This window comes from Cajanus cajan, chromosome 5 (genome assembly GCF_000230855.2).
Source record: "Cajanus cajan strain Asha chromosome 5, NIPB_CcT2T_4, whole genome shotgun sequence".
NCBI classification, from domain to species: domain Eukaryota; kingdom Viridiplantae; phylum Streptophyta; class Magnoliopsida; order Fabales; family Fabaceae; genus Cajanus; species Cajanus cajan.
Window position 1 is genome coordinate 64,937,898 of NC_138521.1, and position 21,023 is coordinate 64,958,920.

The 21,023-nt window shown below is 30.4% G+C and overlaps 3 protein-coding genes across 3 annotated transcripts; all 3 read left to right on the forward strand.

Moving 5' to 3' along the window:
* The first annotated feature begins 492 nt into the window (after positions 1–492).
* LOC109811858 (RING-H2 finger protein ATL13) lies at positions 493–2,540 on the forward strand. The gene has a single exon (XM_020375698.3). The coding sequence runs from the start codon at positions 684–686 to the stop codon at positions 2,199–2,201; it is 1,518 nt and encodes a 505-aa protein (XP_020231287.1). The 5' UTR covers positions 493–683; the 3' UTR covers positions 2,202–2,540.
* An 11,456-nt stretch (positions 2,541–13,996) lies between these two features.
* LOC109811901 (RING-H2 finger protein ATL56) lies at positions 13,997–15,590 on the forward strand. Its single transcript, XM_020375751.3, has 2 exons — positions 13,997–14,724; positions 15,044–15,590. The coding sequence occupies exon 1, from the start codon at positions 14,201–14,203 to the stop codon at positions 14,717–14,719; it is 519 nt and encodes a 172-aa protein (XP_020231340.1). The 5' UTR covers positions 13,997–14,200; the 3' UTR covers positions 14,720–14,724; positions 15,044–15,590.
* Positions 15,055–19,488, forward strand: LOC109811842 (uncharacterized). Its single transcript, XM_083075679.1, has 2 exons — positions 15,055–15,195; positions 18,351–19,488. The coding sequence occupies exon 2, from the start codon at positions 18,450–18,452 to the stop codon at positions 19,365–19,367; it is 918 nt and encodes a 305-aa protein (XP_082931805.1). The 5' UTR covers positions 15,055–15,195; positions 18,351–18,449; the 3' UTR covers positions 19,368–19,488.
* Positions 19,489–21,023: the final 1,535 nt, after the last annotated feature.

The following is a 21,023-nucleotide window of genomic DNA, read 5'->3' on the forward strand; positions in this document are numbered from 1 at the left end:
GATTAAAAAAATATATCTTAAATTATAATAATTAAAATATAAAGTAAATAAAATTACAAAGATTTGAAAAGATATTAAAAAAAATTATTAATAATTTTAATAAATTATTTATTTGTTTCCTATACATGAAATGAAGTGAAAATATTTATTAGTAATTTTTATTTTTACAATTTGTATGCAAAAGTCAGTAATTTGATAAATATTCAAGTAATACATTCATCCGAGCGAACAAGAAGAAACCGCTAATTATGCAGGATGATGATTTTTGTTCAAAGGTCCAACCTAATCTCATTAAATTTCACACAGTGACAAGTTTGTTTGTGATTATCATTCAAAAATTATTCATCTAACATTTCTAAATCATTGTAATATTTATTTATTTATTTATTAATGAGAAGTGAGAACCTCTTTAAAATATTAGCTTCAAAAACTGATCCTTTTTTTTTTTTTTTTTTTTTTGACTTTCAGACGGAAGCTAAAGCTAAATATGAGGTAAACATTTGTCTCCATCAAAAGCTTGCACCTACATAGTGCCCTTCCCCTGCCACCGTCACTTTTTTCTTTGCATCCAACAGGAAAAATACTCCCAATTCCCCTTTTGCTTATGGCACCAAATGATGTCTGGAAACTGAATAATCTTATTTGCAGTTGAATAAAGTTACAATCTTTTGTGAGTTCACAAAATGGGTAGGAGTGATGGTTTTGTGTCTCCACCAGAACAGCCACCATATTTTCTAAACCCTCCTTTTCCACCCACTGTTCGATCTGATGGTTTCAGTTTGAACGATAAGGCCTTGAAGGTTAGTCCAAGCATCCTTCTGATCATTATAATTCTTGCTATTGTTTTCTTCATTTCTGGTTTGCTGCACCTGCTGGTTAGATTTCTGTGGAGGCCCCAAAATAGAGAGCCTGATGATTTGGACAATGTGACTGCTCTCCAAGGCCAATTGCAGCAACTGTTCCACCTCCATGATGCTGGGGTTGACCAGTCCTTCATTGACACCCTCCCTGTGTTCCTCTACAAGGCCATCATAGGACTCAAGAACCCCTTTGACTGTGCCGTTTGTTTGTGTGAGTTTGAGCCTGAGGACAAGCTAAGATTGTTGCCAAAATGTAGCCACGCCTTTCACATGGAGTGTATTGACACCTGGCTCTTGTCTCACTCTACTTGTCCTCTTTGTAGAGCCACCTTGCTCCCTGAGTTCTCTGCCAGCAACACATGTTCTCCTATTGTTCTTGTACTGGAATCTGGGAGTGAGAGCTCAAGGGAGATTGTTCCCGAGGCTGCTGTTGGAAGGACCAGTTCGGTTATGACAACAAATTCTCGCATTGGTTGCCGTGGAGATAGTGAATTTGGATCAACCCGTGTGGATTTGAAATCAGGTGAGTTGTTGGTAAGTGAGAATCCTGATCCAACAGTGCCAAAAGGTGTGGACAAAGTGGTGACTGTGAAGCTGGGGAAGTTCAGAAGTGTGGATGGTGGAGGTGGAGTTGGAGGTGGAGTAGGGGAAGGGAGTAGTAGCACTAGTACCAACAATGTGGATGCTAGAAGGTGTTTTTCTATGGGGTCATTTGCTTATGTTATGGATGAGACTTCCTCATTGCAAGTGCCCATACGAACTCCTATGAAGAAGCAATCTAGTAAGAAGAAGTCTGGTTTGCCGTTGACTCCAGGGCACAGACCTGCAATGTCAGAATGCGACTGTGAATCCAGAAGGGATTTCAAGTTTGCAGGCTTTGATGCAACTATAGTTGAGGATGATGTTACTAGTAGTACTGGGGCTGCAAGTACAGTTTGTAATGGGAATAGTGCTGCTATTGCAAGGAGCAGAAAGGAGAGTTTTTCTATATCCAAGATTTGGCTTAGGGGGAAGAAGGATAAGCCAAATGCAGTGGCGGATTCTTCTAGAAGGGCTGTTTCATTTCGCTTCCCAGTCAAGTCTAGTGTTGGTGCTGCTTCTGGTAGTGCTGATGATGATTTGAAGGTCAAGAGTTGCAAGTTTGACACAAGGAGTACTATTTCTGAGATGGATATTGGGAAGTGGGAAAATGGAGGAGGAAGTGAGTTCGACTATGATGAGGAAAACCAGAGTTGTTATAGCATGGATTCTCAAGCTAGGGCGCCATCTTTTGCTAGAAGGACTTTACTTTGGCTCACAGGAAGACAGAATAAGGTTGTTCACTCTGCCTCCAACCTCTAGTTTATCTCTTTTGCTAGTTTATTTATTTTTTGGAACCATTTTTTGCTTTGATTTTATAGTTCTGGAATCTAAATTTGTTAAATAGAATGTTAGTGGTAGAAAGTTGCAAGAGAAATGGAAAGGTGAAATGAGTTGGGAGATCTGAATACAGTGTTTCTGCTTTGAATTTGTTGCTGTTCCATTGAATATTAGTCCAACGCGGATGAGGGTTAAAAAAATGTAGAAGAAGATTCTTTTAGTTTCCTCATCGTTGATTTCTCTGTCAAACATTTTACATTTCAGTTTTCACTTGATATTGTAATCTTGTAATATTTTGTAAATTTTCTCTGATTCTCTTAATCATATCACCGGTAGTTATGTTCATGCAATAATGTGATAATCCTTCAAACTAAAATTGCTTTTGGTGTTGAATTCTAATGTAAGGACACTAACCATTTTTGGTGATACATGACACAAGCAACTAAAAGTCAAACATAAAGAACCCTCCAGAACTGGATTTTTGTATACTATGCCAACTGGAAAAAAAAAAACTTGTATAAACTCATTTAACGTGTTTTCTGTGGCATTGGTCCTTCTTCCTGAGATGATTCCAAAATTACTTTCTGAGAATCCACTCAATATTTTCACATGCTGGGCCAAGAAAATGAAAAATTAATTTAGTTAATGAGTAGGAAAGTCTAGGGGAAAAAAATAACGCGAGGAAATAATGTGAACTTTAATAAAGCCTTTATGAAAAAGGTGAGTAGTGAGCAGTGGTTTGGGTCGTATATTTATTGCATATCTGGGACCTTATTTATACAACCTTCATAATGGGTGAAATGAGAATTCAAATTCAAATCGGTCCTGGTGGTGTTGATTTAGAAAGGTTAGCGAAATTTGGCAGACATGCAGGGGTTTGCATTTAATAGAAGGAGTATTGAAGGGATTTGGAAAAGAAGCAGTGACTGGTCTAAAGAGTTAATAAGGTCACGGGAACGGTTGGATGGCGCTGTCTGCTGTAATTTGTGCACCTAACTAGTTGCTCCACGTACCATCCTCTTTAATTAATAACAATAATATCAATGCAGATAAAACAGAAGAAAAAAAAAGAGTAAACAGACTTGAAAATTGAAATGGACAACTGTTCCGACAAAATTATATCCTAGTGCTTAAATTTTTACCTGTCTCTTTATTTACTGTGCTTTGTTTAAGATTTGAAATGGAGTTTGCAGGTATCATGAACCATGCTGTCCTAAAGACAAACAAAAATGACAGGAAAATAGAATTCTGAGTATCGACATAAAAATGGTTTTATAGTGTGTTTGAATGGAAAATTTAAGTAAAGTAATTCATTTATTTGAAGAATTTCAAATTTTTTTTAGGTCAAATACATTATTTGAATGGAGAATTTATAAGAAATTTGAAATTTAAGTATTTGTGAAATTTCTTGAAATAGTAGAATTTCAAATTCTCTCAAAAAAAAATAAGAATTTAAAATTTTTCATATTTTTTTTTCTTATTTCACATATATATTTTATTTTATCTTTTATCTCTTCATGTTTTTAATTATTAAAAATTTAAAAATATTTTTAAAATTATTAAATATTATCTAATATTAATTTTTAAAATTATTAAATATTTAAAAATTGACTAATATTTATTTTTATAAATTTTATTTAAAAATCTCAATATACAAATATATTTTTAAATTCAATTTTATCATGGTAGAATTAAATTATCATATCCAAACTAATAATTTAAAATTTAAAAAATTTAAATTGACTTACCCAAACAAAACATTTTAAGAATGATAGAAATTGAAATCAAAGTAATTCAAATACCAAGAATTTTAAATTCTTTGAATTTGTAAAATTCCACATCCAAACACACCATTAAGCTTTTTGGATGTTTGAATTAAAGTTCACAAATATAAATTTGAATGAACGTTTTATAAATTGGGTTTAAAAACAACTCTAATATTGCTTACATTTGAAATTGATTAGATATTAAATATATGTGGACAAAAATTATTGAACAAGAAATCAGACATATCACCAAATTTAAGTGTGTTTGATTTACGATTAAGGATGATAAAGTGTAGTAAAATTTTAAGTGTGTTTAATTTACAATTAAGGATGATAAAATGTAGTAAAATTTTAAGATTTTGAGTGCTCATAAAATTATTTGTGTAAAGAAGATTGATATTTATCCACAATTTAATTTTTTTTTATCGAGATCCACAATTTAATTTATGTTTGATATGAGGTGGATATATATGCGCAAAATTGTGCAGATATGAATCCAGATTTGGGTATTATACTACTATCCGGCCTTGCATTAGTTATATGTGAATATAGTTAAATAAATAATATATATAAAGAGAGATTCGTTTATTTTACGAGCAAATTTACGTAAATTTATTTTATTTAATAACTCATATTTTACATCAAATTTTAACTATTTAATTTAAAGTTGATAATGCATAGATCAAATTTACAAATTTAGAAAAAATAAAAAATTATTTGATACTTCATTTCATTAATTCAAATTGACGAATAATCATAAAATCATTTTATACGTTAATTTGAATTAATAAAATGAAGTATGATTTTAATTTTTTTTTTAAATTTGTAAACTTAATTTATACATTAAAAAATTTAAATTCAACTGTTAGATAGTTAAAAATTAATGTAAAACATGAATTATTGAACAAAATAAGTCTAGGTAAATTCTAATATTATATTATTTACAAAAAAAAATTATTATTATATTTGTTTATTTTTAATATTATGTGTATTTTTTAAGATTATTTTTGCATTATTTAAGAATAAATTTTAATATAATTGTAGTAATTATTTTAATTAAATTTTTTATTGATTTATTATTATGGAGAAAGAATATTTATTCACACTAAACTTTACATTTTTTTTTACAAGCATCCTAAATTTTAATTTTATTCTAATCAATCTTTACGCTTTATCTCATTTGTAAATAGATACAATAAATTTTAATTTTATTCTAATTAATCCTTAGACTTTACTTCTTTCACAAATAAAAATCGTTGACTTTAATTTTATTATAATTAATATTTAAATGCTATTATTTTTTATGAACAACTTTTTGTTTTCAATTTATAGTTAAATTATTAATCTTAAATACTAATAATTTATTTTGTTATAATTATTTTTAAAATATAATAAAATATGAGTTTACAAAGAAAAAAAAATGATAAAAATAATTCTTAATAAAAACTTTATTTAATTTTTTATTTTAAATTTTATGATGTTTTTATATATAAAAAAGTGATATATGAAAATAAAATTAATATATAAAAAAATAAAATAAAATAAGTGTGATTTTAAAATAAATTAATAATTTTTTTTAAGTAGTTTAGTCTCAATTTAATAGGATAAAATACTATCTAGGTCTTTAATTAAAAGTATATGTTGCTAATACTTTAGTTCCAAACAGTGTAAAAATCAAAAAGTATCCCAAAACGTGTGAAATATTATTCACTTTAGTCCAAAATAAATAAATAAAACTAACTTAAATAATATTAATGTATGTTAAAGATTAGAATAACAATAAGTGATTACTTTTAAAAACTTAAATGAAACAACTTGAACTTTTGAGAATTTATTCATAATTTTCTTACTATCATTAACTTACGTGCGAGTGATATGCACTTTTAGAGTTACAAAAGGTGATTTATTCCAATATAATATAAGAGATAATTTAAAAAGAAATTTGAGAATTAATTAAAATTAAGGTATTTATTTACAAAAATAAAATTTGGTTAAATTAAGATAATTTATAACATCTATTTTTTATGAGGATAAGGTTTAAGAATCAATTAAGATATAATCAAGGGTAAAAAATCATTTGGATCTTTGAAATTGTATGTCATTGATACTTTGGTCCTTGAAAGTATAAAAATTAAAATAATACAAAATGTATTAAAATTGCATATCACTGATATTTTGGTCTATGAAAGTTTAAAACATTAAAATTAAAAAAAAGCACGTGACTAAAATGATAATATCAACGTATATCTAAGGACTAAAACAAAATGAGTAGTTACTTTAGAAACTTAAATAAAACAACTAGAATTTTCAAGAATTTATTTATAATTTTCTTAGTTTTGGGAACTAAAGTGTCAGCAAATGCACTTTCAAGACTTAATAGTATTTGACTTAAAATTAAATTTTGTAATGTTTACTTGTAAAAGGGTAAAGTTTAGGGAGTTAAATACTTTTTTCTTGTTATTATTAACTTCGTATATGAATAAAGTGCAAGTTATAAGTATGGGTATCTAGGTATGGGTATGGTATTAGGATCAAGTTGTTACTCGTGTAGGTATGAGATCGATACATGTATTATTTTTAAATGTTGGTATGAGGATGAAGATTATAGGAACTTACCGAGACCTTACTCGTTGCCATTTTTATTTACGATTAGGATTTAAAATTTAGAGTTTATACTTGCGCTAAAAAAAATCCTTCTTATTTTAGTACTTTGAAAATTTAATTTCTTATTTGCATTGTTGCAAAATGGTAGCCTAATAAGACAAACATACAATCAAAGCCCTTTAGGAGAAATCTAACTACAACCTTAGTTTCTAAATTAATTAATAGTAATTGTTAAATTTAACAATTAAATTAATGATAACTTAATTGAATAATCATTAGTTTTTGTGCGGAAAAAATATATACACTAGAAAGAGAGTTGAATAGTATCAATCGAAAACTCTTATTTTTTTCAAATAGTGAAATATTTATGCTAATAGTTAAGAGTATTGAATGGGTAGACAAAACACAAGATATTTTTATATTAGTTCATCTCAACTACTGAGAATACATCTAGTTCTTCATCCAACTAGATTAAGTTCCATTATGTTAAACAAGATACAAGTATTCTTTCAACAAGTCACTTGACTTAAACTTAAGTTCTTTGAATTGTCTCTTCAAACAATCTACCCAAGTATTCTTTTCACATAAAGTCTCTTTATGCTTCAACACCAAGTATTCTTTTACTAACAAGTCTCTCTGTGACCAAACAACAAGTATTATTTTATAAACAAATCTCTTTAGATTCAAATAACAAGTATTTTTTTTACAAACAAGTCTCTCAATGTTCAAACAACAAGTATTCTTTTACAAAAAAACCTTTCTAGGCTCAACCCAATAACTTAGAGTTATTAAGGTTTATAAGGTTGCTTTGTCTTCCTATCAAAATGTGATACAACAAATTAAGTACAAAGAACTTTACAAAAATAATATGTGTAATGCAAATACTTGCAAAAAGGTTCTTCTATTTTTCTCTTTCTTTTTCTCCTTTTCTCTTTTTACCTTTTGATTTTGAAGCTTTTTATATAGTAGTTTAGATGAAGATAATCGTTGCAAAACTTTGAAAATTCCTCATAAGCTTTTTTTGTTTATCTTTGCGACAAGTTCCTTGAGGTAAAAAGTGTCCATTGATGTATTAAATACATTTTATCAAATTGTCACTTTTTATTTGATTAAGGAGACTACTTATCATCTTTATGATACCAAACAAACTATATATAGTGTGTGTCAGCGAGAAGTAGGTGTTGCATTAACTTTTGTTGACTTTTTTTTGTGATTTCAGGGATCTATTTATCCATGGTTCTAGCACAAAGCATGGATTCATTCATTCTTTTTAACGATTTTGTTAATTATAAAGAGCCTTCTTAGTTTGATCTGTTAAGGAATCACTTAAACATGAAACAAGGAGTTGTTAGTCATTATAAATGATAGATATTTAAGACTTTATAGAGATAAATTGTATGTTTCGTCTGATAACACATCGTCTTTCTAACGAATCGTGTGATCGTGTCTATATTTTGTCTGACAAGTATTTCACAAAAACATGTTCTCTTTGAAGAAAAACATTATATTTGTTAAGATTTAAATAATTAATATTAATTAAAATATAAGATTGAATTTACTTTTAAATGTAATTTTAATTAAGAACTAATGTAATGCATGAAGAAAACAAGTTAAAAGCTTAATTAGCCCATTTGTGATTTCACATTTCTTCACCTAAACGTGCATATTTGATATGAAAGTGATTGGTAAATAGTGTGAGGTTGTGTATAAGGATAAGCTTTGTGACTTTGTTGACGCAAATATGTGTTTATTCCCCCTTTCTCATGTAATAATAGATCTTTTAGCATATCTTATCCGGAAATAACATGTTTTCTGATTGATTATTTTGAATTGATTCTCCTCCTTAAATTTTTAAATTAATTTAAATGCTTTTTGGTTAATTTATTTAAATATTATTATTTTTATATTAATTAGTTTTAATTATTCACATCATTACATCTTAATTACAATTTTATTACAAAATTATTTTTTTTAGTTTAGTTTATGAGATAAATGATCATGCGTTGAAGTTTTACACTACCTTCTAATCACAAATTATCATGTATGGTAAGTTTGTTAATTTTTACAATAATTATCTAACAAATCACAATAGCAATGATTTTTAATTGGTCAAAAATTTAAAACATTTTGCATTGTTAATACATGACCATTAAATTCTCATTTTCTTCGTCCATAATAATTTCATCTTAAAGTTTATATACATAATTAAAGACAACAAAAAATATATCACTTCTGGATACAATTTTACTAAAATAACTCACCATTTCGACTACTTTTAACTTTGATGGTTGAATAATTGTGGTGAAATCATCAATCATTTTATGACATTTTCTAGATGTTAAAACTACAATTGTTGTGGGATGAAAGAAATAATATGTGCGGTTGTTAAAAGAATGAAATTGGTGCCTATTCACCAAAAATAGTCTCTCTATCTATCTATGTGTGTGTTTGTCTAAACTCCTTTTTTTGACCTAAAAGTTTTGTGTCTTCTTGTTGTATTCTAAAAACATGCATAATATTCACGAATAAGTTTTTTAGGATAATGATATCACATGCATAAAAAATTCACATTGTTGGTATCTTTTGCTTCATGGACTACAAAATCTAAAATTATACATGTTTTTGTCTTGATTGTGAATTTGATGAGATTTTCATGATAATCCCATGCAAAACCAAATAAGCTACGGTAAAGAGATAAAGAGATAAGAGAGTTATAAAATAAAGAGGTAGAAGGAAATAAAGAGATAAGAGAGTTATAAACATAAGGAGGTATTTGATTAAAATTAGACCCTTTCCTATTGTGCAAACCAAAAAAAAAAAAAAAAGATAAGAGAGTTATAAACATTAGGAGGTATTTGATTAAAATTAGAAAAAAGAGGTAGAAGGAAATAAAGACAACAAAAAAAATGATACATGTAATAATGTTTGTTACACCTTAATCTAGAATGCACATGTATATTTTCATTATACATCATCAAAAAATTTAATTCACATTTAGTTAAGGAATTTGTCGTACTTTATAATTTTCAAAATTAGAAACATTTGTTTTTTTGCATAAAACTTTAAAGTCTTTCATTTAATTAAAACTTTCTTCAATCATGTTTGCTTACATACAAGTAATTTTCTTTTATTTTATATGAATCAAGCCTTCTTACTAATAACAATATTAATTTAAATAATTAAAAATCGTTATCAATCCATTTACAAGTTATACATTGCGTCAATAATGCAAATATAAAATGTCCTATACATCAATAACGATAAATATATAGAAACCATAAAATACAACATACGACTAAATAAAGACCTTAAGGTCTCATCATTATATATATACAAAGCAACATAAAGAATATATGTACTTCATAGAATACACAATGACTAATAAATGTAAAATACCAAGGTCCTATACTACTTATCAAATAAATAGATAATAAAGAGCTTAAGATTTAGAGTAGTCAACTTTGTACAACATAGCCAATAATGTTATACATCAACCCCTAAACACCTAAGTTGATTCTTCTGAAGGGTCTTTATTAATTTCTTTATCAACAATAACTCTCTAGCTTGTACCACCGTCAATAACATTACTCTCTTCCCCTCTCCTTTTTTAATTTTCACATTATTATCCTCTTCATCCATTCGTTTAGTTTTCACACGCACCAAAAACATAAAACTGGTTTTCGATAACATTATAGACATGTGTGACACTCTTGATAATGTCGAAGGTGTCAAGCTAAATATGTTTTTTTTTTTTCGAGTACTTTCCCCATTTACATGTCTACAAAGCACAACATTAATTTTGCAAGTACTTTCTCGAATAGATAAATTTATGTTCCACAAAGTATTTTTCAAAATTTTGTTTTTAACATACTTCTGTAAAGTACCTTTTGAAATACTAAATTTATTGTTTCAGAAAGAATTTTTTGAAAATCATGTAAAACAACACATTTTCAAAAAATTCTTTTTGAAATACTAATTTTACTATTCCAAAAAACACGTTTTAGAAGTGTACTATTTTACATAATTTTGAAAAGTTATTTTTAAAATAGTAATTTTAGTCTTTTGAAAAGTACTTTTTAAAATTATGTAAAAAAAATGATTTCAGAAAATATTTTTCATAACACTAATTTCACTATTTGGAAAAGTACTTTTCAAAATATTTAAATTAATGTTTCAAAGAGTATTTTCTATGATACTAAATTTAATGTTAAGATTTCTGGAGTCATGAAAAGGGAAAAAGTGTTTGAAAAAAAATGATGCGTCGATATCTTTGAAAAGCTGTATTGCGCACAACTCTACGGTCTGAATATATGTAAAAATTGAAAAAGATGAAAAAAATAAAATAATATATATATATATATATATATATATATATATATATATATATATATATATATATATATATATATATATATATCATATATGTCATGAGTCTTGAGTATATTAACCATGCGTAGGGCATGTCAGGCTTATTTGGTTGGGCCTTCGGTTAAGCGGCCCGTGACACGTCTTAAACAAAACGGGTCACATTATGTACTAGTTTTTAGCACGCCTTTCAGGGTCCGTTACACATTTAAAGCTGATCCGAACTGCAGCTTAGCAGTTAGCTTCATATTTCGTATTTAAAGATAAAATTATCTAAATAATGTATATACGAAATTAAATTATGTATTTTTATATATGTTATAGATTAGTAAGAAAAAGGTACTTTATGTTTACATTGTATTATAAGAAGAAAAATATTTTTATGATTAATTATTACAGTTTCAAAATAAAATAATTATAAAAAATGAGAAATTACTTGTAAGAAAAGATAATTTTAAGAAGTTGCAGGAAAAAGATAAGGAAAAAATAATCCATATAAAAATGAAAATAAAAAGTGACTATCATAAGGATAATTTTTTTTTTATATCTATATCTATATAAAAATCACACGAATCCTTTATAAAAATCACATGAATCATATAAAAATCCTTTATAAAAATCACATGAATCATATGATGATAATTAATAAAGAACACCAAAAAATTGTATAAAAGTTTTGTGGTTAATAAGTGTGCACTACTTCTACTAATATGTGTATTCAAAGGAAGACACTAAAGAGACACTCTTTGCCTCTATTTAAAAATTAAAAGTAAAATAAAAAAGGATAAAAACAAAAGAAAGAGTGGGAAAAAAAATAAAGGAAAGCAGTTACATTGGTTTTTTTTTCTAAAAAAAAACAAACTGTGTAACAATTATTTAATTAACACTTTTCTCAACATAATTTTTTTAAAAATATATGTAATAATTGATAGAAACTAAATATGAGATAAAAATAATTATACATTACATTAAAAATAATTAATTTTTAATATTTAAATTATGAAACTATTTCTTATTGGTTGATATTAAATACCATAATTTGTATACATTTTGTTAAATTCTTGTGTTAAATAATTTAATTTACATGAACAACATCATTTCATATATTTTGTTTGAAAGTTAGTTATGTATCTACTTATCGAGTAAACCACCTAGTAACTTAAATAAACATTAGTATGTTATTATATATTTTTTTCTTCCAGCCATTTGTACAGATTCTTTTTAAGCTCATGCGTCAAATAATTAATTTTCATAGAACAGTATAGATAACTCAAAAAATTAATTTATACTTATGATTTCGCCTGAACACCTGATAAATGTTCAAATGTCCTATTAAGGGTTTGAAGCTCAAACTATTTTTCAGATCAACAAGTTTGATTTATGTATGTATTAATTTACATTTTAAAAAAACAATCATTTTCAAGAAACTACAACAACTTTTTTAAGAAAATGGTAATTTTTTTTAATATAAAGTATATTAAATATGAATATATTTATTTAAACACAAATTTTTGTTTTAAGATATATCTAACTATTTTCTAATATATTACGAGTAATTCTAACCATTGAGAATAGCAATGATGCAATACTTATTGGAAATAAAAAGTAGACGATGACTGAAGTGATCAAACTTCGGAAATGGCTCAAAGTGATTGTTTTGAACCTTTAGATTTATCTTGTATTCATAGTAATATTGTATGTTTTTTGTGATATAATTTTTTATAAAATATTTTTTAATTATTTAAATTTAAGATAAATTTAATTTTAATCTTTCAATTTTAAAATTAATCTCTTTAGTTTTTATAATTTTAAACAAAATTATTTAAATTTTTATACTCAAATATTATTATAAAACCTGTCAAAAATTATTATATAAAATTTATTTATTAATATTTTTATAATAGAAATATTACATTAAATTTAGATATATAATTATTTTTATCACTTTCAAATATATTATTGATAATATAAAAAATTAAATAAAATTTTTAAAAAATATAACGATTAAAAATAATAATTTTAAACTTAAGAAAAAAAATAAATTTACCCTTTTGAGGGTATTGCTCAATCTTTCACTTTTTTCGCACCTCTCACTCCTTTGGTATTGTTCTTTTAGTTGTTTGATTGTTTTTCTCTCTCCAAGAACCAAGCTGTAGTCGCTTAAGAGGCTAAAGCAGTGGCAAGAGGTATGCACCATGAGAATATTTTGTTGCTCGAACACTATTACCTACAACTCCAACTATGAGAAAATTGTTGTGTCTGTTGATTTGGCTCTTTTAATTTTTTTGTTTCCTATTTTGCCTTATTTGGATGGACAAATATACATATGTTTGGAGAGCCACCGTTTTGGATCATTCCATACAGACTAGACACAATAGACCCATTTGTTAATATGGGAGGTGTGGGTGAAGGAGTTAGGCACCTATAGGTAACCGCTAAACAACATAACAAAAAAATATATGTACTCACCGTGGCCGCACATGTAACAGCGTCACTATGGTCATATGGTCGCACCCATAATGTCACCGTGGTTGCATAATGTCACCGTGGTTGCACCGCATTTGTAGCGTTATTATTACTGCACTCGTAATGTTACCATGATCGTGCGACCGCACTGTTGCACCCGTAGTATCATCCATAACGTCATTATCATTGCACTCATAGTGTCATCATGATCATACGGTCGCACCTGTATCATCATCGTCACTACACCACTCCTGTCATCGTAACTCTCAAATATCTTTGTGATTTTTTTTTTATATTTTTCTAGTTAAAAATCTTTTATTCCCAATCATTTTAGTGATTTACATATGTACCACATTTTCACCTGCTTCTAATACAAGCACTCATAAATCACCTATCTTCATGGGCCACCATAAAATTTGTCATAAACAATACACACAAAGTTGAAAATGAAAAAATGATACATCATAAAATAGAAGAAAAAAAGTGCGAAAATAAAAAAAAAACGCATCAAAATAAAGATATAGTAAAAATTGAAACGATATATAGAGGCAGCGACGTTGACGTAACGACGGTGACTGTGAGGTTGACAATCCACAAGATGTAACGCCCCCGGATTATATAATTTTAGACGCACGCGCACACCGTTTCTCTCCCTCTCCCTCCCAGTGATACTTTGATCCCAATTTCTATATTCCTCAATCCACAGCCACAGGGTTGCTCCTCTTCAAATCTATCTCCAACCCTTTCCTTCCTTCTCTATTCCCTCAATCACCAATCACCATGTCTCCTCCCACACAGGACCATGACGCCCAATCCCATTCCCATCCAAAACCTAACCCTAACCTCCTTTCCCTCTTCCTCAAGCCCATCATCATGCTCCTTCTCACCTCCCTCTTCTTCCTCTTCCTGGGCTTCGCCGCCTTCCTCCTCCTCCACCTCTTCCTCCTCGGCGGCGCCTTCCACCGCCTCCGCTCCCGCCCCTCCGCCGCCCCCAATTCCTCCACCGCCTTCCCCCCTCGCGAAATCAACAAGCTCCCCTGTTTCCGTCTCGCCAAGGGATCCCTTCCCGACTCCCACTGCGTCGTCTGCCTCGACGCCTTCCGCACCGGCCAGTGCTGCCGGAGCCTCCCCGCCTGCGCCCACGTCTTCCATCGCCGCTGCGTCGACACGTGGCTCCTCAAGGTCGCAGCGTGCCCCACGTGCCGGACACCCGTTCGATTCAATGCCGGAGCTTCGCTACATGATCCCATACACAATTCCTGTGGAATTCACACCACCAATACTCTCACCGCTTTATAGCTCTCGTAAGTTTTTCGTTTTTAAGCCTTTTAGAAACCATGTAACTTAATTTATTTATTTTTTAAAAATTTTCACTGTGTATAATATGAACTGCGACAAAGGTTGTTTTTGGCCCATCTCGGAAGTTAATTCACGAATATTTCCCTCGCTCTTTACTTCCAATAATAGGATAATCTTACCTTTGTTTGCTGATACGAACTCTGTTCACCGTGGAAAGTTTCACTGTTGTTAGTGATGTCTACCTCGTTGAGCCTAGTTTAGTCTTCATATACTCAAGTGGGAGTTTGATAGTTGATCGCATTCGTTGTTTACTTCAACTTGCAGGCGCGTTATAATTTCGGCCATGGCTACACGCCTACACCTGATCAATCATCTTCAGTAATTGCATATGAAATTTGGGAAAGAAAATTGTTAACTTCTTCATGGATGGATGCTTATAGAGTTGGCGATATCCTAAAGTATATTACTCTTTCAAGGTTGGCCTCTGTTTCATTTTTCTTTTCTGAAAGTAATCGAAAGATTATTTCACCAAGAAAAATGCGATTGATTTTTGAAAAGAAGTTTACCTTAACACTTTTTTGCTTTCCAGCCTAAAGAGAGGTTGGAATTGGAAAGGAGAAAACAGGGGTTGCAATACCCTCATTGAATAATACATCTTGTCCTTGCATGATGCAAGCTGAGTCTAAGTCACATAGATCGTTATTTAGGGTTGTAATTTTAATTTATATGCGCAAAAGTTACTGTCACCCAGCGTTTAAATTGCAGTTTGTAACCGCAATCTTAAAGTTTTGGAGGTGTTTGCAACTTCATTGTGTCATTAGCTACATTTGCCTGCAATGTTTACATAATTCCCTCGCATCTTTTTTGCTAATCTTTAGTGTGGAGGGATGTTCTGTTCTGTCGTCCAACCAAAGATAATACGTGAACTAGTGCGTGCTTAGAATTATGGGTAAATTACACCGATAACTTCTCTAATTTCTTGAAATTTCACAAAGATATTATTGCTTGTTTAAAACCTACTGTAACTATTCTTATAGGGTACATGTCCTAATGTATTTTTAAGTAATTGGTGTAATGTGCTTCAAACCATTAAGGGAATTATTGCAATTCTTGAAAAGGCATGAGTATCATGTGAAATTTGAAGATACCATGTGGGTGTATCATTGTATTTAGCCTTAGATTTTTATGCTTAATAGAAGGGGCATGTGATGGAATCGTCATTTTGGTGACAATGGCAACTTTATTTACTTCGGGCATCCAGAACAAAAGATCATGCAATTATTAGTATGGTATGGTACGATGCAACTGAGAATTATCCTCTCCGGACTCTGGATGTGACCCATTGGAAGGTGGTAAGGCATACATTCCGTGATTCGTTTGGCTTGAGGAGGTGATTATAGTCTTCTTCCTTGCTTCATTATTTTGCTGGTTGGCAATTGCGTGTGTTAATAATTGAACAAAAAAAGTGAATCTAATTCACTCTTTTGTTTTTCCTGGTTTGCGACATATTTTTTTATTTAAATTAAGGTGGGGATGCAATCTCGTGTTTCATTATGTTCTCATTCTATGTTTCCTTCTTTTATATGACTGGTTGAGTTCTTATTTATTTTTTTTTGGTTCATTACCAAGGAGTCCCTATCAAATACCGGGACAATTTCTCTTGAGAGTTTGACAGACATTAAATAAATGGACATCTCTTTTTAATTATTTGATGTGACCCAAGTTGACATTTGGTACTAATGAGTTTTAATTTCCAGTGGTTGGGGTTCTTTTATCCCTTCATTTTAAATAAATTACATATGGGACATTAAGTTACGAGTATGCATGCATTTTTATTAATATTTTTTTTTTATAACTATGTATTAATACAAAATATTTATTGTCAAAAAGAGTGACTATTTTTTGTTGAAGGATGTGAGTGTATATGAAATAAATATTTTTCTTTTAATAATTTGTTTCATATGTAAGATCAGGTTTTAACTTCTGAAGAATTTAGTTAAGGAATTAGTCGCGTAACATGCATGCATTATTTAATGTGTATATAGATGATTCTAATATACTTTAGATGCGAGGTGATGTGTATAAGTAGAACATTTTTCATTGGTTATTATGAAGAAGCAAGTCGTGTACCAGTACCATTTTATATTAGGCAGCTTTATTATTTGTGGGATAAGTTTGGTCTTGGACACAGTAGCGAGAATTTGCTAACAGGTCAAGATGGCGCACCGTGAGACACCATTGATACATTGTTGGTTGGCTCCTCAAGGGTTATTTGTAACTTAGTTAAATTGGAAAGCTACAAGTTTACCGGGATTTTTTCTTGATTGAATTTTTTATCTGAAATTTTTTCCGGTTAACATCTCTTATGTAAATCTCATTTTTTTTACTATTTAAATTTTCTCTTTTTAGTTTTTAATTGAGGATTGAAACTAGACAAAAATGTTATGAGAAAATCTAATCTCAATTGGAAAAAACACGTTTTGGTGGATGATATCTATTCTATGGGTCTTGTTCCTAATTGTTTTTGTGGTCTGTTACAAAGTAAAAACGGGCCGTGTCATAGGTTTAAGGCATTTCATCAAATATAAAATCGAGACAAGAATTCGCAAGGTTTTGCGTCAAGGAAGTTGCTATGGCGCTTTCTTTGTTATATGTACACAAACTCTACCCTTGTACCGACCCTCACAGTCAAGTGCACCATTTATAGTCATCGATTGCTGTTGTTTTCACGTGGTTGAATTGCTCTTTTAATATTTTTTTTTTAGTAAATTATACTCATATCTCTCGAATTTTCTTGAGATTGCACGTATTTGTTTGTTAACAATTAAAGCAACTCCTACATTATTGTGCCTTCGTTTTTAATCTTTTGCTGTTCTAACTGATATGTCTTCTACCGTGTTTTCGTGCTGTTTTTAAGTTTGTCTGTGGGGCTCTAGCTCCTTTCATTCAAGAGAGAGAGAAGCAACTCCTACGGGTTTATACTAAAAAAATTAAAGGGTGTATAATGTAATGTTTTGTAAAAGAAGTGAATGTATGACAGTGAATGAATAGAAAACAGAGGGTAACGGGAAAAAAATTGATGAAACTTAAGGAACTATTAGCATAATCGTGTATAATGTAAGGTTTTTTAATTTTTAATTTTAAATTATTTTAATGCCATAAAAAAGTTGAGATAAAAATAATTGTCGAAGTTAACAATAATTTGAGTTACAAGACTTAAAAGTTTAAGTATACTAATATGGATTTAGACGAGTGGTGGTGAACTTCGTTTAACCAAATAATTAAATATTAAATATTGACCTTTATAAATATAGAAAACTCAAATGAAAAAAAGATGTTAATCTCCTTAGTGTCTCTCAAATTCTTAAGAGATAATTTTTTGCGTTTGACAAGAGAATATTTCTTAATAACAAATCAACTAAAAAAAACTTATTTATTTAGGTTAATTTAATAATTATTGGAGATGCATGACAACATGGAAATTTAAGTTTAACATTTATAATTTGTCTTAAAATGTTGAAATTTTAAATTATGTAATAAGTTTTTTAAAATCGACTTATGTATTTTATTAATTTTGAAATTTTGAAATTTAATTTCTCTTAAAATTGAGATATGTAAATTTATCTGATAGAGATGATAAAGAGAAGAATTTTAATTGGGAAGCAAGCAAGGCATGATAGGGCGCGGCATAGAAGGGGTTTGATGATCGAGAGAGTGAGAGTGAGAGAGAATGGATGAATCAAGTGATGTGTGGGGGTGGTGTGTTTCCGTTGTCCCATTGAAGATTATAGTGGAGTCCGTAAAGATCATTGCGTGGAAGAAATTGGTGTTCGCATCCATCATGCTCCTGACCACCCTCCCTCTCTCCACACTCGTAATCTCCGAATCCATCTCCACCCACTCCCTCTCCTCCCAAATCCACCACCTCGAGGCCCTCGCCCGCTTTGCCCCCACACGCTTCGAGGCCCGCCACGTCTGGCACCAGTCTCGCCACGACGCCCTCTCCCTCCTCCGCACCAGGGCACTCTTCTCCCTCCCCTCCTACCTCCTCTCCCTCGCCGCTGCCCTCTCCGCCGTCCATTCCACCCTCCTCGCCCTCCACGCCCCCTCCCCCTCCCCCTCCCTCCACTCCGCCCTCCGCCTCCTCGCCACCACCCTCTTCGTCTACGGCATCCTCTTCGCCCTCTCCCCCCTCCCCCTCCTCGCCCCCCACCCCGCCCCCGCACTCCTCCTCCTCGCCCTCCAGCTCTACCTCATGGCCCTCATGAGCCTCAGCATCGTCGTTTCCGTCGCCGAAGAGACCCTCGCCTGGGACGCCATTCGGGTCGGGTCGGCCCTCATGGAGGGAAACCGCCTCTGCGGCTCCCTCCTCTCGGGTCTGTTCGTGCTTGGGTCGGGCCTTATTGGGTCGAAGCTGGAGCGCTTGATGGACGCTGAAGATTCGATCGGGCTTGTGGATAAAGCCACCGTTATAGTTTGCTACGCCTTTTTAGTTCTGTCTAGTTATGTTGTTATGACTGTCTTTTACTTTCATTGTAGAAAACGCCATCCCCAACCCCAACCTCAACCTCAACCTCAACCTCAACCTCAACCTCAACCTCAACCTCAACCGCAACCGGATCACCAACTCTCTCTAACTGTAACATAAACAATGTAATTCAACCTCATCTCATCACCTTCCAATTTTCTTTAACGCTTCACACTTGACACCTTATTCCATTTACTTTTATTCTATTTTAACAATATACCATATCATATACATTATGCAATTTTTACCTTACCTTCATTTTTTAAGTAAAGCGAGTAGAAATAATATATGTTATATTTTAGTCTGGTTCCATCATATTTTTTATTAAAAAAAAAAAAAAACAACCATCACTATAACATAAGTGATAAGCCATTAAAATAACTCATCTACATTTTGTCACTTTCCAAATAGTCATTGGATTGGATGGTTCAATAGTGGCGATGGCTCCTTCAAATCTATCTGGAATCGCTTTCTACCAAAGAATTTGTAAAGTTTGCACGCTTCCGTTTTTTATTGCTGCATCGAAATGGTCCTCCTGTGCTTTGAGGACGATTGATTCCACTCTTCCTTTATTACTTTTGAAGATTACTTACAAGGGATAAACGTATCGATAAAGAAACGGAATAAATAAAGCAAAAGGAATAGAACAACACAAATAAAATGCATTATATAGAGAGTACAATAGATACGTTTAGGTAAACGTTTTTATACAGTAAATCAATTAAAAAATTCATTTACTTGGATCTGATTTTTAAGATATATTTAGTCCTAAGTAAAAATGTCATTTGATGAGAATGACTTGAACTCAATTTGAGAGGAAAGCAGATTTTCTCTTGCCATAAATGTCTCCAGCTCTCTCCAACACTATATTATGGAACTTGGAACATAAGTAAACGGTTGAGATTTAGACTTAAAAAGGTTATACCCGAAATAAATCCAAAATCACTGGGGAAATGTAATGAACGAATGGAAATTAATATATATATATATATATATATATATATATATATATATATATATATATATATATATGGGGAGGGTTCAAAAGACACCGGTGTAACTTTTACTAAGTGTTACACCGCTTAATAACTTTATATTAAATGTGAATTTTGAAAATTCAACCGTTAGATTGAAAGTTCATATCTCTTAGATCATATATACCAAATTTTATATTAATCTAAGATGATTTGATAATTCATTCTCATAAAACAAAATTGACGTAATACATACATTTCAAAATATACTAAAATATTAACACTTTGATTACCTTCAAGTTGTTGTTCAATTTTAACAAAAATTGGTATATATGATCTAAGAGATATGAACTTTCAATCTAACGATTGGATTTTCAAAATTTACATTTAATATAAAGTTATTGAGCGGTGTAACACTTAGTAAAAATTTTACCAGTGTTATTTGAACTCTCCTATATATATATATAAATAGATATACATTTGACAATAATCTTTCTTGTTCACATCATAATAATTGACACCACCAACTTACTAACAACCACATCACTAAAATGACCAACTTTATGATTATTATCACTCTTATTACTAAATCTATTTAGAAAAATTTAAACGTAACTCAATTTTTTAAAAGTTAAAAATTTTTAAGTTGTGATGAAATAGAAAAAAAAATGAAAAGCATTTATTTTAAAAAGTTCAAATGGTACAATGAGTAAAAAAAATATTTTAATCAAACAAGTATTTAACTAGTTAAATTTAAATAATTTATGAGCAATTTAACTCATTCACATGGAGTAAACTCTCA